The sequence below is a fragment of the Ascaphus truei genome, chromosome 15 (genome assembly GCF_040206685.1).
Source record: "Ascaphus truei isolate aAscTru1 chromosome 15, aAscTru1.hap1, whole genome shotgun sequence".
NCBI classification, from domain to species: Eukaryota; Metazoa; Chordata; class Amphibia; order Anura; family Ascaphidae; genus Ascaphus; species Ascaphus truei.
The window spans coordinates 8910590-8929499 of record NC_134497.1 but is presented as its reverse complement, the minus strand read 5'-3'; the positions used below and the strand labels follow the sequence as shown (position 1 = coordinate 8929499).

The 18910-nt window shown below is 53.6% G+C and overlaps 1 protein-coding gene across 9 annotated transcripts in view; it reads left to right on the top strand.

Moving 5' to 3' along the window:
* KCNQ2 (potassium voltage-gated channel subfamily Q member 2) overlaps positions 1 to 18910 on the top strand; it is a 60182-nt gene that overhangs the window by 12786 nt on the left and 28486 nt on the right. For all 9 annotated transcript variants that reach the window (XR_012788172.1, XM_075571502.1, XM_075571504.1 and 6 more), the window contains exons 2-8: positions 11725 to 11815; positions 11996 to 12122; positions 13871 to 14046; positions 14810 to 14935; positions 15288 to 15398; positions 17000 to 17095; positions 18656 to 18750. Coding sequence is in view for 8 of the 9 variants with exons in the window: in XM_075571502.1 (XP_075427617.1) it covers positions 11725 to 11815; positions 11996 to 12122; positions 13871 to 14046; positions 14810 to 14935; positions 15288 to 15398; positions 17000 to 17095; positions 18656 to 18750 (822 nt within the window). In the remaining variant the exon portion in view is untranslated. The remainder of the gene's footprint in view (positions 1 to 11724; positions 11816 to 11995; positions 12123 to 13870; positions 14047 to 14809; positions 14936 to 15287; positions 15399 to 16999; positions 17096 to 18655; positions 18751 to 18910) is intronic.

The following is an 18910-nucleotide window of genomic DNA, read 5'->3' as shown; positions in this document are numbered from 1 at the left end:
TTGCATGTAGGGAGAGGCTGTGACATGCAGCAGCAGAGCGGTGTGTTTGCATGTAGGGAGAGGCTGTGACATGCAGCAGCAGAGCGGTGTGTTTGCATGTAGGGAGAGGCTGTGACATGCAGCAGCAGAGCGGTGTGTTTGTATGTAGGGAGAGGCTGTGACATGCAGCAGCAGAGCGGTGTGTTTGTATGTAGGGAGAGGCTGTGACATGCAGCAGAGCGGTATGTTTGCATGTAGGGAGAGGCTGTGACATGCAGCAGCAGAGCGGTGTGTTTGTATGTAGGGAGAGGCTGTGACATGCAGCAGCAGAGCAGTGTGTTTGTATGTAGGGACAGGCTGTGACATGCAGCAGCAGAGCGGTGTGTTTGTATGTAGGAAGAGGCTGTGACATGCAGCAGCAGAGCGGTGTGTTTGTATGTAGGGAGAAGCTGTGACATGCAGCAGCAGAGCGGTGTGTTTGCATGTAGGGAAAGGCTGTGACATGCAGCAGCAGAGCGGTGTGTTTGTATGTAGGGAGAGGCTGTGACATGAAGCAGCAGAGCGGTGTGTTTGTATGTAGGTAGAGGCTGTGACATGCAGCAGCAGAGCGGTGTGTTTGCATGTAGGGAGAGGCTGTGACCTGCAGCAGCAGAGCAGTGTGTTTGTATGTAGGGAGAGGCTGTGACATGCAGCAGCAGAGCGGTGTGTTTGCATGTAGGGAGAGGCTGTGACATGCAGCAGCAGAGCAGTGTGTTTGTATGTAGGGAGAGGCTGTGACATGCAGCAGCAGAGCGGTGTGTTTGTATGTAGGGAGAGGCTGTGACATGCAGCAGCAGAGCGGTGTGTTTGTATGTAGGGAGAGGCTGTGACATGCAGCAGCAGAGCGGTGTTTGTATGTAGGGAGAGGCTGTGACATGCAGCAGCAGAGCGGTGTGTTTGCATGTAGGGAGAGGCTGACATGCAGCAGCAGAGTGGTGTGTTTGCATGTAAGGAGAGGCTGTGACATGCAGCAGCAGTGCGGTGTGTTTGTATGTAGGGAGAGGCTGTGACATGCAGCAGCAGAGCGGTGTGTTTGTATGTAGGGAGAGGCTGTGACATGCAGCAGAGCGGTATGTTTGCATGTAGGGGAAGGCTGTGACATGCAGCAGCAGAGCGGTGTGTTTGCATGTAGGGAGAGGCTGTGACATGCAGCAGCAGAGCGGTGTGTTTGGAAGGAAGGGAGAGGCTGTGACATGCAGCAGCAGAGCGGTGTGTTTGTATGTAGGGACAGGCTGTGACATGCAGCAGCAGAGCGGTGTGTTTGCATGGAGGGAGAGGCTGTGACATGCAGCAGCAGAGCGGTGTGTTTGTATGTAGGGAGAGGCTGTGACATGCAGCAGCAGAGCGGTGTGTTTGTATGTAGGGAGAGGCTGTGACATGCAGCAGCAGAGCGGTGTTTGTATGTAGGGAGAGGCTGTGACATGCAGCAGCAGAGCGGTGTGTTTGCATGTAGGGAGAGGCTGTGACATGCAGCAGCAGAGCGGTGTGTTTGTATGTAGGGACAGGCTGTGACATGCAGCAGCAGAGCGGTGTTTGTATGTAGGGAGAGGCTGTGACATGCAGCAGCAGAGCGGTGTGTTTGCATGTAGGGAGAGGCTGTGACATGCAGCAGCAGAGCGGTGTGTTTGTATGTAGGGAGAGGCTGTGACATGCATCAGCAGAGCGGTGTGTTTGTATGTAGGGAGAGGCTGTGACATGTAGCAGAGCGGTGTATTTGCATGTAGGGAGAGGCTGTGACATGCAGCAGCAGAGCGGTGTGTTTGTATGTAGGGAGAGGCTGTGACATGCAGCAGCAGCAGAGCGGTGTGTTTGTATGTAGGGAGAGGCTGTGACATGCAGCAGCAGAGCGGTGTGTTTGTATGTAGGGAGAGGCTGTGACATGCAGCAGCAGAGCGGTGTGTTTGCATGTAGGGAGAGGCTGTGACATGCAGCAGCAGAGCGGTGTGTTTGTATGTAGGGACAGGCTGTGACATGCAGCAGCAGAGCAGTGTGTTTGTATGTAGGGAGAGGCTCTGACATGCAGCAGCAGTGCGGTGTGTTTGTATGTAGAGAGAGGCTGTGACATGCAGCAGCAGAGCGATGTGTTTGTATGTAGGGAGAGGCTCTGACATGCAGCAGCAGTGCGGTGTGTTTGTATGTAGAGAGAGGCTGTGACATGCAGCAGCAGAGCGGTGTGTTTGTATGTAGGGGGAGGCTGTGACATGCAGCAGCAGAGCGGTGTGTTTGTATGTAGGGGGAGGCTGTGACATGCAGCAGCAGAGCGGTGTGTTTGTATGTAGGGAGAGGCTGTGACATGCAGCAGCAGAGCGGTGTGTTTGTATGTAGGGAGAGGCTGTGACATGCAGCAGCAGAGCGGTGTGTTTGTATGTAGGGAGAGGCTGTGACATGCAGCAGCAGAGCGGTGTGTTTGCATATAGGGAGAGGCTGTGACATGCAGCAGAGCGGTGTGTTTGCATGTAGGGAGAGGCTGTGACATGCAGCAGCAGAGCGGTGTGTTTGTATGTAGGGAGAGGCTGTGACATGCAGCAGCAGAGCGGTGTGTTTGCATGTAGGGAGAGGCTGTGACATGCAGCAGCAGAGCGGTGTGTTTGCATGTAGGGAGAGGCTGTGACATGCAGCAGCAGAGCGGTGTGTTTGCATGTAGGGAGAGGCTGTGACATGCAGCAGCACTGCGGTGTGTTTGTATGTAGGGGGAGGCTGTGACATGCAGCAGAGCGGTGTGTTTGTATGTAGGGAGAGGCTGTGACATGCAGCAGCAGTGCGGTGTGTTTGTATGTAGGGAGAGGCTGTGACATGCAGCAGCAGCAGTGCGGTGTGTTTGTATGTAGGGAGAGGCTGTGACATGCAGCAGCAGAGCGGTGTGTTTGTATGTAGGGAGAGGCTGTGACATGCAGCAGAGCGGTGTGTTTGTATGTAGGGAGAGGCTGTGACATGCAGCAGAGCGGTGTGTTTGCATGTAGGGAGAGGCTGTGACATGCAGCAGCAGTGCGGTGTGTTTGTATGTAGGGAGAGGCTGTGACATTCTGTAGCAGAATGGCCTCTATTCCACCTCTATATACTCACACACACATACACACACTGCATTCCCCCTCTATACACAAACACAGACTGCAGCTCCCCTCTAAACACGCACATACACACACGCACACTGCAGCTCCCATCTATACACGCACATTACATTCCTCCTCTAGACTCAAACACACACTGCAGCCCCCCTCTATACACACACACACCAGCAGCCCTGCGCTCTCTCTTTCAGGGGAAATCCCGCGGCCCCCAAAGCCGGTCAGGTCACTATGTCAATACCGGTATACACATACATTTCCAGTATTACCTCTCATTTCTTAGTGGGCCGTGTCCAAATTCCGGTTCAGTCCAGTTCAATACTGGACACCTGGTAACCGTCACCAATGTCCAGTTCCGCCACTGGCTGGAAGGTTTGCTTTTCTCGCTCTGGTACATTCCTACTCTGCTTCTCCACTCCTGGCTGATTTGGGGCTTTCACAGAAGGAAGATAATTACAAAGCTCGTATTCCAAAACCACAAATTAATTTCCTTTATCGTTCATAATCCAATTAACTGAGCTCTTGAAAAAAAAAAAAAAAAAGATATTTTTTTTCCAGGCAATTCATGCCACATTTAGTTTATTGATATCTGCTTTATTATAATTTCCATTGGGTCATTAAAACAGAGCCAGTGCTTGTAATAAGGCTGATCCACCGGGCCCAAGATAAGCAGAGACAAGCAGACTTGTTTGTTTATCTCCCAGATGTCTGTTGTGATGCCTTTTATTAAACCAACGCTGAGCTTTTGAGAACATGTACAGTATTGCAAGTTGAGCACTTGATCAGTATTACTCATTGTATGCCTCCCATCCGACTTAAATGAGAATCTGTCCTATGATTTATAGGGCTTGTTCCTGGTATTTAGATACGTCCCTGATAACTGTGTATTAAGGGGTGGGGGTGAGAGGTGCGTGTCCCTGATATCGGTGTATTAGGCGGTGGTAAGAGGTATGTGTCCCTGATGAACACACAATCCTAGCAAGCTCTAACCCCAGAACCCACCACTAGATATATATATATATACAGCTCAACTCCGTTATAACGCAATCTGTTACAACGCGAATCCGCTTATAACACGATGCAAGCGTGGCTCCCAATTTTCGTATTTATGAATACTTTACAACACGATTATTGGTATCTTAAATACTTTATTGTACAATACATACAATTGTACATTATTTCTAACGCGATCCGCTTATAGCGCGATGTGATTCTTTTTTATACCCCAAGCACAGCGTTATAACGGGGTTGAGTTTTGTATATATCTACTATATATTTCTGAAAGTGTCCTATGTTTCCGTGTCTGTATGTGTCTCCCTGTGTCCCTCCCTGTGTCCCTAGCGGAAATCTCATTGGACCTTGGGCCAGGCCAATGAGATTGCTCCCTTGGGCCGCCCGCCCCTGTACACCTCTCATTGGCCTGAGGCGGAGTAATGGGCCAACACACACACAAACACACACACACCTCCCCGATGCTCCACTCACCCCCCCCCGAAGCTCCACTCACCTCCCCCCCATGCTCCACTCACCTCCCCCTCCCTCCCCGATGCTCCACTCACCTCCCCCTCCCCGATGCTCCACTCACCTCCCCACCCTCACTGATGCTCCACTCACCCCCCCTCCCTCCCGATGCTCCACTCACCTCTCCCCCCCTCCCCGATGCTCCACTCACCTCCCCCCCCCATGCTCCACTCACCTCCCCCCCATGCTCCACTCACCTCCCCCCTCCCTCCCCGATGCTCCACTCACCTTACCCCCCTCCCTCCCCGATGCTCCACTCACCTCCCCCCCATGCTCCACTCACCTCCCCCCCTCCCCGATGCTCCACTCACCTTCCCCCCCCTCCCTCCCCGATGCTCCACTCACCTTCCCCCCCTCCCTCCCCGATGCTCCACTCACCTTCCCCCCTCCCACCCGATGCTCCACTCACCTTCCCCCCCCTCCCTCCCCGATGCTCCACTCACCTCCCCTTCCCCCCTGATGCTCCACTCACCTCCCCCCCGATGCTCCACTCACCTCCCCCCGATGCTCCACTCACCTCCCCCACCCCGATACTCCACTCACGTCCCCCCCTTGATGCTCCACTCACCTCCCCCCCGATGCTCCACTCACCTCCCCCCCGATGCTCCACTCACCTCCCCCCCCGATGCTCCACTCACCTCCCCCCCAATGCTCCACTCACCTCCCCCCGATGCTCCACTCACCTCCCCCCCGATGCTCCACTCACCTTCCCCCCCGATGCTCCACTCACCTCCCCCCCGATGCTCCACTCACCTCCCCCCCTGATGCTCCACTCACCTCCCCCCCGATGCTCCACTCACCTCCCCCCCGATGCTCCACTCCCCTCCCCCCGATGCTCCACTCACCTCCCCCCCGATGCTCCACTCACCTCCCCCCAATGCTCCACTCACCTCCCCCCCCAGATGCTCCACTCACCTCCCCCCCCGATGCTCCACTCACCTCCCCCCCGATGCTCCACTCACCTCCCCCCCGATGCTCCACTCACCTCCCCCCCGATGCTCCACTCACCTCCCCACCCTGGTGCTCCACTCACCTCCCCCCCCCGATGCTCCACTCACCTCCCCCCCGATGCTCCACTCACCTCCCCCCCGATGCTCCACTCACATCCCCCCAATGCTCCACTCACCTCCCCCCCCGGCGGGGGGACAGGCAGCTGACACGTGGCACCTAAGATGGCAGCGGCCGGAAGGACCCCCTTCCTCCCTCGCGGAGTAACTAAGATGGCGGCGGCCGGAACGAGAGGTGACGTATGTGTGTGTGTGTGTCACTGTGTGTGTGTGTGTCACTGTGTGTGTGTGTGTGTGTGTGTGTGTGTGTGTGTGTGTGTGTGTGTGTGTGTGTGTGTGTGTGTGTGTGTGTGTGTGTGTGACACTGTGTGTGACACTGTGTGTGACACTGTGTGTGACACTGTGTGTGACACTGTGTGTGTGACACTGTGTGTGTGTGACACTGTGTGTGTGGGACACTGTGTGTGTGTCAGGCACTGTAGTGCGGGGGCTGGTGCTACGGGGGGGGGGGTCAGGAGCATAGAGAGAGGGGGGAGCCGAGAAACATACAGGGGGAGTGGAGAGGAGGGACCCGGAAATTTTAAGCAACCCACCCCCCCTCCTGTCCACTGCCCCCCCTCCTGTTGACTGTCCCCCCCTCCTGTCCACTGTCCCCCCCTCCTGTCCACTGTCACCCCTCCTCCTGTCCACTTTCACCCCCCCTCCTGTCCACTGTCCCCTCCTGTCCACTCCCCCTCCTGTCCACTGTCCCCCCCCCTCCTGTCCACTGTCACCCCCCCCCTCCTGTCCACTGTCCCCCCCCTCCTGTCCACTGTCACCCCCCTCCTGCCCACTGTCACCCCCCCTCCTGTCCACTGTCACCCCCCCTCCTGTCCACTGTCACCCCCCCTCCTGTCCACTGTCACCCCCCTCCTGTCCACTGTCACCCCCCCTCCTGTCCACTGTCAACCCCCTCCTGTCCACTGTCACCACCCCCTCCTTTCCACTGTCCCGTCCCCCTTCTGTCCACTGTCCCATCCCCCTTCTTTCCACAGTCCCGTCCCCCTCCTGTCCACTGTCCAGTCCCCCTCCTGTCCACTGTCCCATCCCCCTCCTGTCCACTGTCCCCGTCCCATTCTGTCCCCTGTCCCCTCCTGTCCACTGTCCCCATCCCCTCCTGTCCACTGTCCCGTCCCCCTCCTGTCCACTGTCCCGTCCCCCTCCTGTCCACTGTCCCGTCCCCCTCCTGTCCACTGTCCAGTCCCCCTCCTGTCCACTGTCCCCATCCCCTCCTGTCCCCGTCCCCTCCTGTCCCCCGTCCCCTCCTGTCCACTGTCCCCGCCTGTCCACTGTCCCGTCCCCCTCCTGTCCACTGTCGTCCCGTCCCCTCCGGTCCACTGTCGTTCCTTCCCCTCCTGTCCAGTGTCGTCCCCTCCCCTCCTGTCCACTGTCGTCCCGTCCCCTCCTGTCCACTATCCACTCCTGTCCACTGTCGTCCCGTCCACTGTCCCATCCACTCCTGTCCACTGTCCCGTCCCCCTCCTGTCCACTGTCGTCCCGTCTCCTCATATCCAGTGTGATTCCCTCCCCTCCTGTCCATTGTAGTCCCCTCCCCCTCCTGTCCACTGTTGTCCCGTCCCCTCCTGTCCACTGTTGTCCCGTCCCCTCCTGTCCACTGTCCCGTCCCCCTCCTGTCCACTGTCCCGCCCCCCTCCTGTCCACTGTCCCGTCCCCCTCCTGTCCACTGTCCCGTCCCCCTCCTGTCCACTGTCCCACAACCCTCCTGTCCACTGTCCCGTCCCCCTCCTGTCCACTGTCCCGTCCCCTCCTGTCCACTGTCGTCCCGTCCCCTCCTGTCCACTGTCGTCCCATCCCCTCCTGTCCACTGTCGTTCTGTCCCCTCCTGTCCACTGTCGTCCCCTCCCCTCCTGTCCACTGTCGTCCCGTCCCCTCCTGTCCACTATCCACTCCTGTCCACTGTCGTCCCGTCCCCTCCTGTCCACTGTCCCGTCCCCCCCTGTCCACTGTCCCATCCCCCTCCTGTCCACTGTCCCGCCCCCCTCCTGTCCACTGTCCCGTCCCCCTCCTGTCCACTGTCCCGTCCCCCTCCTGTCCACAGTCCCGTCCCCCTCCTGTCCACTGTCCAGTCCCCCTCCTTTCCACTGTCCCATCCCCCTCCTGTCCACTGTCCCCATCCCATCCTGTCCCCTGTCCCCTCCTGTCCACTGTCCCTGTCCCCGTCCCCTCCTGTCCACTGTCCCGTCCCCCTCCTGTCCACTGTCCCGTCCCCCTCCTGTCCACTGTCCCGTCCCCCTCCTGTCCACTGTCCCCGTCCCCTCCTGTCCCCGTCCCCTCCTGTCCCCCATCCCCTCCTGTCCACTATCCCCTCCTGTCCACTGTCCCGTCCCCCTCCTGTCCACTGTCGTCCCGTCCCCTCCGGTCCACTGTCGTTCCGTCCCCTCCTGTCCAGTGTCATCCCCTCCTCTCCTGTCCATTGTCATCCCGTCCCCTCCTGTCCACTATCCCCTCCCCTCCATTGTCGTCCCCTCCCCCTCCTGTCCACTGTCGTCCCGTCCCCTCTTGTCCACTGTCGTCCTGTCCACTGTCCCGCCCCCCTCCTGTCCACTGTCCCGTCCCCCTCCTGTCCACTGTCCCGTCCCCCTCCTGTCCATTGTCCCGTGCCCCTCCTGTCCACTGTCCCGTCCCCCTCCTGTCCACTGTACCATTCCCCTCCTGTCAACTGTCCCGTCCCCCTCCTGTCCACTGTCGTCCCGTCCCCCTCCTGTCCACTGTCGTCCCGTCCCCTCCTGTCCACTGTACCCGTCCCCTCCTGTCCACTGTCCCCATCCCCTCCTGTCCACTGCCCCCCTCCTGTCCCCTGTCCCCCCCTCCTGTCCAATGTTCCCTGTCCCCCCCTCCTGTCCACTGTCCCATCCCCCTCCTGTCCACTGTCCCGTCCCCCTCCTGTCCACTGTCCCATCCCCCTCTTGTCCACTGTCCCGTCCCCCTCCTGTCCACTGTCCCGTCCCCCTCCTGTCCACTGTCCCGTCCCCCACCTGTCCACTGTCCCATCCCCCTCCTGTCCACTGTCCCGTCCCCTCCTCTCCACTGTCCCGTCCCCTCCTGTCCACTGTCCCCATCCCCTCCTGTCCACTGTCCCCGTCCCCTCCTGTCCCCGTCCCCTCCTGTCCACTGTCCCTGTCCCCTCCTGTCCACTGTCCCCCTCCCGTCCACTGTCCCCTCCTGTCCACTGTCCCGTCCCCTCCTGTCCACTGTCCCCGTCCCCTCCTGTCCACTGTCCCTGTCCCCTCCTGTCCACTGTCCCCCTCCCGTCCACTGTCCCCTCCTGTCCACTGTCCCCGTCCCCTCCTGTCCACTGTCCCCGTCCCCTCCTGTCCACTGTCCCCGTCCCCTCCTGTCCACTGTCCCCTCCTGTCCACTGTCCCCGTCCCTTCCTGTCCACTGTCCCCGTCCCCTCCTGTCCACTGTCCAGTCCCCTCCTGTACACTGTCCCGTCCCCTCCTGTCCACTGTCCCCTCCTGTCCACTGTCCCGTCCCCTCCTGTCCACTGTCTCCCCCCCCCTCCTGTCCACTGTCTCCCCCCTCCTGTCCACTGTCTCCCCCCCCTCCTGTCCACTGCCCCCCCACCCTCCTGTCCACTGTCCCCCCCTCCTCCACTGTTCCCCCCTCCTGTCCACTGTCCCCCCCCTCCCCTCCTCCTGTCCACTGTCCCCCCCCCCCCCTTTTTCCCCCTCTCCCCCCCCCCCCTTTCCTAGCGGGAAATTTAACTCACGGGCAACGCCGGGTCTCTCAGCTAGTATATATATATATATATATATATGTGTGTGTGTGTGTGTGTGTGTCAAAAGGAATGATGCTGAGCTTGACCAAATGTATACAACAAAAGACAGAAATGCCCAATGCTACACCCAATGTGACAAAATACATAGTTTACATAGTTGAATACTTCAATGTTAGTATTCTCATGAGTAAGGGTCATTTAGTTAAAGACTTAAGTTAAACACTCCTCTTGCATGCTGGATGGTGGGTGCATGCTGGATGGTGGGTGCATGCTGGATGGTGGGTGCATGCTGGATGGTGGGTGCATGCTGGATGGTGGGTTGATGAGTTGCAGAGCAGCAGATAAGATGATCTTTTGGATCTTTCCTGCATCACCTTCCTACAGACTATGGGGCCTATTCTATAAGCCTCGATAAGCCACTTATCGAGGCCTTTACGGCCAAAATGCCTCCTGCTATTCTGTAAGCCTCGATAAGTGGGCGATAAAGGCGTGAATCGCCAATTTTTTCAGCTGTCCAAAACAGAGTGAGTGGCGATAAGCCACTTATCGGCAGGTTCTGAAACTCGTGCAATTCTAGTAGCTGTGATTAGCTTGTCGAGGCTAATCGCGGCTCTAGAATGGCGAGTTTCTCCCAAAATCACAATACAATACAAATTTAATTGTATTGTTATGTTCTGGAATAACATAATTTTAATTATTTTGCTATTTTGGTGATAGATACATTTTAGTGATGTGTACTATTAGGCTATTTAGTTATTTTATTGAGGTTTTAGGTGCTTGTGTATTTATTTTATTTTTGGATTGTGTTTCCCTTTTTTTCTTTTTTGTGTTGTTGCCTTTTTGGCAGTGTGTAGCGCCTTTTTTGCACTTTATTGTGATATTTGTATTGTTTAGTTCAGTGTGTTGTTTGTCTTCCATGTCCCCCTTCCCCAGTCCTCCTGGGTATACCCCTCTCTGGGGGAGTATTTGTCTGGTAGCTGCCTCTTGACAGTGCCCTGTGTAATATGCTCTGTTTATGAGATTTTGTTGCTCTCTTTGCATTAAATTTCTTTGTGTTTGACCTCTATTAGTCTTGTCCGTGGTCCAGAGTGAGCGTTTGAGTCAGGATCACCCCAAAAAAAGAGGCGGAAAGGCTATAGTGCACAACAGTTTAACAGTTCTGAAGGGGTGCGGTTCTTGGCTCCTTCAGAGAGTCTACTTACAGGGTGCAAATATTATGTAGGCAGAGAATGCAGTATTCACATTTTTGGATCAGATGTGGAGTTGAAGTATGGTCTCGGGAAAAAAGGAGAAAAAACGATTGTGCAGACCAATCTGACAGTTTTTATCTAAATAGAAGATACAATCAATACGTACTCACATTGTTTACATAAAGTGCGGGCACGTAATCGGTGTTGGACGCATGAGGTCGTCGTCGTTCGCTGTGGAGAAAGAGATTCGCGCCATTCCCCAGTCTCTCAGAAGTATCTCCCTGTTAGCTGGTAGCTTGATGATCCTCCGGCTTAGCGTATCGCGTCTCTCCCGGCCGGATCGTCGCGTCCTCAGATCCGGGAGATAGAGATGCAGCAGTGGGTGGGCAAGTCCTCCCGGCATGGCCTCCTAGCATCTCAGCAGGCAATAGTTCAACGCGTTTCGCTGAACTGGTCAGCTTCATCAGGAGATCTATTAGTGTCACAGCTGTTTATGAGTGCTGCGGTACCAGCCGTGTAACGCATGCGCTGTACGCAACATTTAAAAAGAGGCAGAGATTTTTTTTAAATGCGTGTCCCTTGATAATTGTTTGTTACACTTCGTTTGATCGCTTTATTTTTCAGCCATACGCTTTAACTTTGTCATTATAACGTTAGGATAATCATGGTCTGGTTGGGATTGGCGACAAGTTTAGGTGTCATCCTAACGCTATTTCCTGATGCTAAACGAAGTTTAGCGGATCTGCGATTTTAGGCTAACGGGTCATTAGCATTTTATTTGCACGTGTACCACCTTAATGTCCGTAGAAATGTATCGATACGTTACTTCAGAGGCCAACTCTAAGGTTATCGTAACGTTATTCTCTTTAGTGCATAGGCGTTGGGATTAACGTAACGTACATTTGGGTTAACTTTATGCTAAATTGGCCAACGGAGCTTCATGCATATGGGCCTATAGGGGGTAAAAAGAGGACCACACCCTCCACTTACAGGCTACAGCAAAAAGCCGGGAGGTACTTGGCGATGCATCTCAATGTCCCTAACATTCCCCCAATCTCTGAGAATCACACTATTCAGTTATTTGCAGGACCGAGGATCTACCTCTGTACCGTGGTGTTTCATTCTGTTCTCTCTTCCCTTAGGTTTCTCCTGGTTTTCTCCTGTCTTGTTCTCTCGGTCTTCTCCACTATAAAGGAATACGAGAGCAGTTCCGAGGGAGCGCTCTACATCCTGGTAAGTTTCTGTATGCGGAACATTGGGGCGTCTCGCTAGCAATGGCTGATGTGGACTCAGAGCAGAGTCATGAGATACGGAAAGCTCAGTTACAGAAAAGTGATGTCTTGAGTTACTTTGTTTCAATGAAAGGCACCACAACGTGTAGGGGATGAATCCCCCTCCTTTTCCCCCCTGCAGGAAATTGTAACCATTGTGGTGTTCGGCGTGGAATACTTTGTCCGGATATGGGCTGCCGGCTGCTGCTGTCGGTATCGTGGCTGGAAGGGAAGGTTGAAATTTGCTCGCAAGCCTTTCTGTGTCATCGGTGAGAAATGTGCAGTGCTGGGCGTAGAGAGAGTGCAGTGCTGGGCGTAGAGAGAGTGCAGTGCTGGGCGTAGAGAGAGTGCAGTGCTGGACATAGAGAGAGGCAGTGCTGGACATAGAGAGAGGCAGTGCTGGACATAGAGAGAGGGCAGTGCTGGGCATAGAGAGAGGGCAGTGCTGGGCGTAGAGAGAGGGCAGTGCTGGACATAGAGAGAGGGCAGTGCTGGGCGTAGAGAGAGTGCAGTGCTGGGCATAGAGAGAGTGCAGTGCTGGACATAGAGAGAGGGCAGTGCTGGGCGTAGAGAGAGTGCAGTGCTGGACATAGAGAGAGTGCAGTGCTGGGCGTAGAGAGAGTGCAGTGCTGGGCGTAGAGAGAGTGCAGTGCTGGGCGTAGAGAGAGTGCAGTGCTGGGCGTAGAGAGAGGGCAGTGCTGGACATAGAGAGAGGGCAGTGCTGGACATAGAGAGAGGGCAGTGCTGGACATAGAGAGAGGGCAGTGCTGGGCGTAGAGAGAGGGCAGTGCTGGGCGTAGAGAGAGTGCAGTGCTGGGCGTAGAGAGAGTGCAGTGCTGGGCGTAGAGAGAGGGCAGTGCTGGGCGTAGAGAGAGGGCAGTGCTGGGCGTAGAGAGAGTGCAGTGCTGGGCGTAGAGAGAGGGCAGTGCTGGGCATAGAGAGAGGGCAGTGCTGGGCATAGAGAGAGTGCAGTGCTGGGCATAGAGAGAGTGCAGTGCTGGGCGTAGAGAGAGTGCAGTGCTGGGCGTAGAGAGAGTGCAGTGCTGGGCGTAGAGAGAGTGCAGTGCTGGGCGTAGAGAGAGTGCAGTGCTGGGTGTAGAGAGAGTGCAGTGCTGGGCGTAGAGAGAGTGCAGTGCTGGGCGTAGAGAGAGTGCAGTGCTGGGCGTAGAGAGAGTGCAGTGCTGGGCGTAGAGAGAGTGCAGTGCTGGGTGTAGAGAGAGTGCAGTGCTGGACATAGAGAGAGGGCAGTGCTGGGCATAGAGAGAGGGCAGTGCTGGGCGTAGAGAGAGTGCAGTGCTGGGCGTAGAGAGAGTGCAGTGCTGGACATAGAGAGAGGGCAGTGCTGGGCGTAGAGAGAGTGCAGTGCTGGGCGTAGAGAGAGGGCAGTGCTGGGCGTAGAGAGAGGGCAGTGCTGGGCGTAGAGAGAGGGCAGTGCTGGGTTATGCAGTGCAGTGGGAATCTGCTAATGCAGTGCAGCCACAGAGCCGTGCAGTGTTTCTGTGATCAACAGTAGCAGCCCCAGATCCAAATAAGTAAGATTTGGGGCTCTAACCACATAATGACATTTGATGGTGAGTGAGACTTAGTTGAAGTTAATAAAGACTCAGATTTTCCAGTAAATGAGACTGCCTTCCAATAAAACCCATGGTGGAAATGTGAGATCGTCCTACAGCTTGTGAGACTCATCCCTAGAACCAAGAGAAGTCTCCCTCACTTGGAGTGAGTCAGCCAGCTATGCTGCTCTAAGTCACAGTGGTCTCTCCATATTTCTTTTTCCCTGTCCATCCAGTGTAGATAGAGAAGTGTAAGAAGCATAGGTTACATAGTTACATAGTTACATAGTTACATAGTGGATGAGGTTGAAAAAATACATACATTCATCAAGTTCCATCAATGTTACTTTTGGACAACAGATACTTTATCCTATATCCGTACTTACAGTATATAGTATACAGTGCAGACAGGTCTCCAAGGATTTCAAGTTACAGAGGCGTCTCTCTTCCCCTTCCACATGTAGACATCCTGGTGCTCATCGCCTCCATCGCAGTCCTATCTGCAGGGTCACAGGGGAATGTCTTTGCCACCTCGGCCCTCAGGAGTCTGAGGTTCCTTCAGATATTGCGCATGATCCGTATGGACCGGAGGGGAGGAACGTGGAAACTGCTTGGCTCTGTGGTGTACGCACACAGCAAGGTAACGTGCAGGCGTGAGCCGTCACACGCAAACAGCCACAACACGGAACCCTGACTGTCTGATCTTTACACAATGGGGTTAACACTCCAACGACAAAGAGGCAACTTACACCAATTCTACTCTGTGTCAATTTATATAAGTGACCTGCATGTGTTATACAATCATGCCAGTAAGGGGATGCAGCGCATGATGTTTGAGTCATAACTATCCTAAATAAGATACAGCTCAACCCTGTTATAGCGCGGTCCGTTACAACGCGAATCCGCTTATAGCGCGGTGGAAGCGTGGCTCCCAATTTTTCTATTTCTGAATACTTTACAACACGGTTATTGGTATCTTAAATACTTTATTGTACAATGCATACAATTGTACATTATTTCTAACGCGATCTGCTTATAGCGCGATGTGATTCTTTGGACCCCAAGCACAGCGGTATAAGGGGGTTGAGCTGTAGTAATATAAATGACAGAATGCAAATGCACAGCAAAATGCTTCAGTTTTGTACATGCACGATTCTCAAGTCCTGAGAAAAGTCATGCTCCGGGTACCACTGTCACCTCAGTAAGGTACATAGATGATAGCTCTCATTTCCGCCTGTTATTATCATTGTGTAGGTAATAGCTTACCTACAGGAGAGCCCAGTTAATACCAAGGGACCTATGTTTTTGCTGAAGCATGGTAACTCCATTGTGTGTAACTGGCCCATTAGTGAGGCAGCCTTCTCTGATTGTGCCTGTCGTGCTCACACTTTGCTGTTGTGCAGGAACTTATCACGGCTTGGTATATCGGCTTCCTTTGCCTCATCCTGGCCTCTTTCCTGGTGTACCTGGCAGAGAAAGAAGCAAACGCCATGTTTGATACCTACGCAGATGCCCTGTGGTGGGGCCTGGTGAGTTTCCCTGAGCTCTCTCTCTTTCTGCAGAGAACACTTAGCAGCCCCAACTGGACTAAACTTGGTAATGACAGATCCACAGAATAATAATGTTGTGAGCGGAGACAAGCAGAGAATAAGGCTAGGTCCCCAGTGCAGCCAGCGGCACATGTGGCTTATGGTGCTATGTAGCTGCCAAGGAACCCACGGTTTCAGAGGTAACCAGATGGGCTTAACCTTTATTTTATGGCCTGGTTACCCCCTACCGTCACAATCAGTCGCTACTGGGAGGCTGTTCCATTCAACCGTCATCCTTTGCACTGGTCACATTCATGGTTGGTCAGACATTAAGCATGTTTCTCTCCTTCAGATAACTCTCACCACCATTGGCTATGGAGATAAGTATCCTCAGACCTGGAACGGACGTCTCCTTGCCGCGACCTTCACTCTCATCGGTGTCTCCTTCTTTGCTCTTCCTGCCGTAAGTCCAGATCTCTCCCAGCCCCACTCGGGCAGGTCAATCGCCCACACGACTTGCCAAACATTAAATGTCAATGTTCACGTCACATGACTTTTCATATGCAACTATTTCTGTACATTTCTGCCGAGATGTGGAGAAATTCTGAAAACACAAAATCTTTGAGATAGTTACCAAAATGTTTGCAGACATTTTCACATTTTTACTCCCCCCCCCCCCCCCAAACTAAGGGATTCATGTCAGATGTGTTAGGGTAACCTTCGCTCTCTGCACTTAAGATGTATAAACGGAAACACTGTATTCATGAAACAACATCACTATTCTAAAGACAGAAGGGCAGAGTTAATAAAACCAGCGCAAACTCCTTTATCAAGCTTGATACATTCTTTCATTTATGTCATACGTCCTAAGTACTCTGACATTTTATATTTGATGTTTTGGAAAGGGTACTGTGGGGTATTTGCTAGCACCATTTTCAGTATGATTTTGGAAACTGTTCCCTTATGGAAACATACATAAGAAGTTCGTGGCCCAACTAGCCGTGGACAGAACCACCATATGTGCGACCGGTTCGGCTGCACTAGGGCCCACCACCTTCAGGGGCCAATCCTCCACATGCTGGAACGCTGTCCCAGCACTTATTGAAAGGCGCTCCTCTCTGCACACCCCATCCCTGGGACCTACCTGGGGTGCGGGGCCCTTACCCGGTGGGGCAGAGTACCCAAGTGGCACTAACACGGACGTTAGGCCACATTGGAAGTCATGTCCTACTTCCCATCCGCTCCACAGGTAGGGCCCTGGCAGGAAAGGGTGGCCCCGGTAGGGCCCTGGCAGTAGAGGGGGGCCCCGGTAGGGCCCTGGTAGGAGAGGAGGGCCCCTGTAGGGCCCTGGTAAGAGAGGGGGGCGCAGGTAGGGCGCTGGTGGGAGAGGAGGGCCCTGGTGGGAGGGGGGCCCAGATAGGGCCCCGGCGGGAGAGGGGCCCCAGGTAGGGCCCACTGTTGGCTTGTTCTGCCCCTGGCACTGAGTCGGCCCATTTTCCTATCTGCTGTAAAACCCCATTTGATCCTTGGTTTTCATTCTTCATCCCTATTGCTGATGTGGTAGAACACCTGGAATCTATGAGATGCTCCAGAGCATATGAAAAAGACAGACATTTAGTTATAGTGAGAGATTGTTCCGTCGAGATGCAGTGTCTATAGCTGTGTATAGAGCTGTATATAGAATTTGAATTCTATCACTGAAGAGCTTACAATCTGATATTGATGCCCGTTGCACATGGAGATATATGGACGTGCCCAAGGTCAACTAAAGATCAAATCCCTTCTTTTTCTATTTAAATGTGTAATATACAGAAGTTATGGTGCCGTAACAAAGAAGTGGTACTGAGCCCAATTCAAAGACATCCTAAATCTGCTAACCCATAGAGCCAGCACTGCCTTCTGTTGGTGAAATGTGTTGGTGGCTCCTCAGGTACTGAAAGGGTTAAGTAATGAAACTTTCTGTCTGTTATGTATCCTCTAAGGATACATTAATAAATTAAATTAAATACCAGCAGTGCTCTATATCTCTTTAAGCCATGAAACTGAGCGGTCTGTTTGCTGCAGGGTATCCTGGGTTCCGGGTTTGCCCTCAAGGTCCAAGAACAGCACCGCCAGAAGCACTTCGAGAAGAGGCGCAATCCTGCGGCTGGGCTTATACAGGTAGGACAGGGCAGGCAGGGAGGTGGTGGCCACTTTGTATCAGGATGAAGCCCTGGGCGCCCTGAGTCCCCCTCTCCGCCTCGCTGCTGAGACCTGTTTTAGAGTGTGGGAGGTGTGATCGCTGCTCTGTATCACCAGTGGGCAGAATAACAGGATAGGCGTCATCCTAAGCAGCACAAGAAGACAGAAAATAGAGCCTGCAAGGCTCGGAAACATGATATCAGGGGCTGTTGGGGAAGGAGAGAGAGGGAGAGAGAGAGAGAGAGAGGGAGAGAGAGAGGGAGAGAGAGGGAGAGGGAGAGAGAGGGAGAGGGAGAGAGGGAGAGAGAGAGAGAGGGAGAGAGGTAGAGGGAGAGGGAGGGAGAGAGAGAGGGAGAGAGAGAGGGAGAGAGAGAGGGAGAGAGAGAGGGAGGCAGGGGGAGGGGGAGGGAGAGGGGGAGAGAGAGAATGTTTGTTTTCCTGATGCCAATCTGGGGCAACCTTTGGGGAATATAACAGCACTAGCTGTATTTTTTAAATAAATAAATTAAAACCAACAAGTTATTTTTCTTGCTAAACGTGGTGATTTGGGCCCGTGTTTCACACCACAAGGAAACCTCTAATAATTTGAACTCATGGCATCTTTACTTATGTATGCGCAAACCAATGGGGACATTATTACTGGCTGTTACTGTGTTTTACTCTGATAATGAGTCCTTGGTACCCGGCTGGGAGTGCATGTCAGGAAGTGAATATGCAGCCACCTCTAGGATGGAATCCAGAAACTCGGATCTGTGTTACAACCTCCAACTTAGACAAGGGAGGAAGTAGAAACAAATAAGACTATTGTAATAGAAGCAGCAACATCAACCCCTTTATGGCAGGAGGATGCGGATATAGCACCCCGATATGAAAGAGTTACATGACCCTATTATTCATTTCCCATAATGGAATCCTTCCTCCCAAATATCATTGTGTGGTTACAAGCCACGTGCCACGTTCTTAAGGGACAGGACAAAAATATCCGGGTGACCTACATTTCTGTATATGCAGAGGGGCAAACTAAAGCCATAAGGTGTTCTGGGCCTCTCAATCCTCAGTGGGGAACGGAGGAGGGGGGAGAATCCTGGGCAGATGTCATTATGGCAGAGGTCATTAGAGATGAGGGGTAAATAAATATGAATCTCTTCAGTCTGCAGGAGCCGGCAGGATATTGCTTTGTGTCCATCATGTCTGCTATAGCTCACTATTACGTTTTAGGAGTCTCTGGCCTTGCTGCTCCTTCATAGCCTCTAATCACCCACCAATAATTCTGTTTGTGCAGAAAATACACAATGCACTGTCTCATATTCCAGTCACATTGAGGCCCCTAAATATGTGAGCCCAGGACAATTGCTCAGCTCTTTCTGGGCCTACACTGGTTCCGACAGAAGGCTTGCCATGGAATTTCCCATCACCCTCCCGGTGAGGCCTAGTGATGGTGTCTCCTCTCTTTTTATTGTTGAACCCGTGCGGTCATTGTTTGGCCCAGCTCTGTAACTCTGAAACTCACAATGCCCCTGGGCGTGCTTCTCTTTCCAGGCTGCATGGAGGTTCTATGCCACCAACCTTTCCCGCTTGGACCTTCACTCCACTTGGCAGTATTATGAACGCACGGTGACAGTGCCAATGTACAGGTATCTGCTCTGACATCACTTCCTGTCTGACATCACTCTGCCCCTTGACATCATTTCCCATAAATTCATCCTCACCATCAATCTTGCAGCTGCCCATCTTTTTGTGTCCCCACATTCGGTCCTCAGCCGCATTGCTTGAGGAATTACGTTTCAGTTTTAT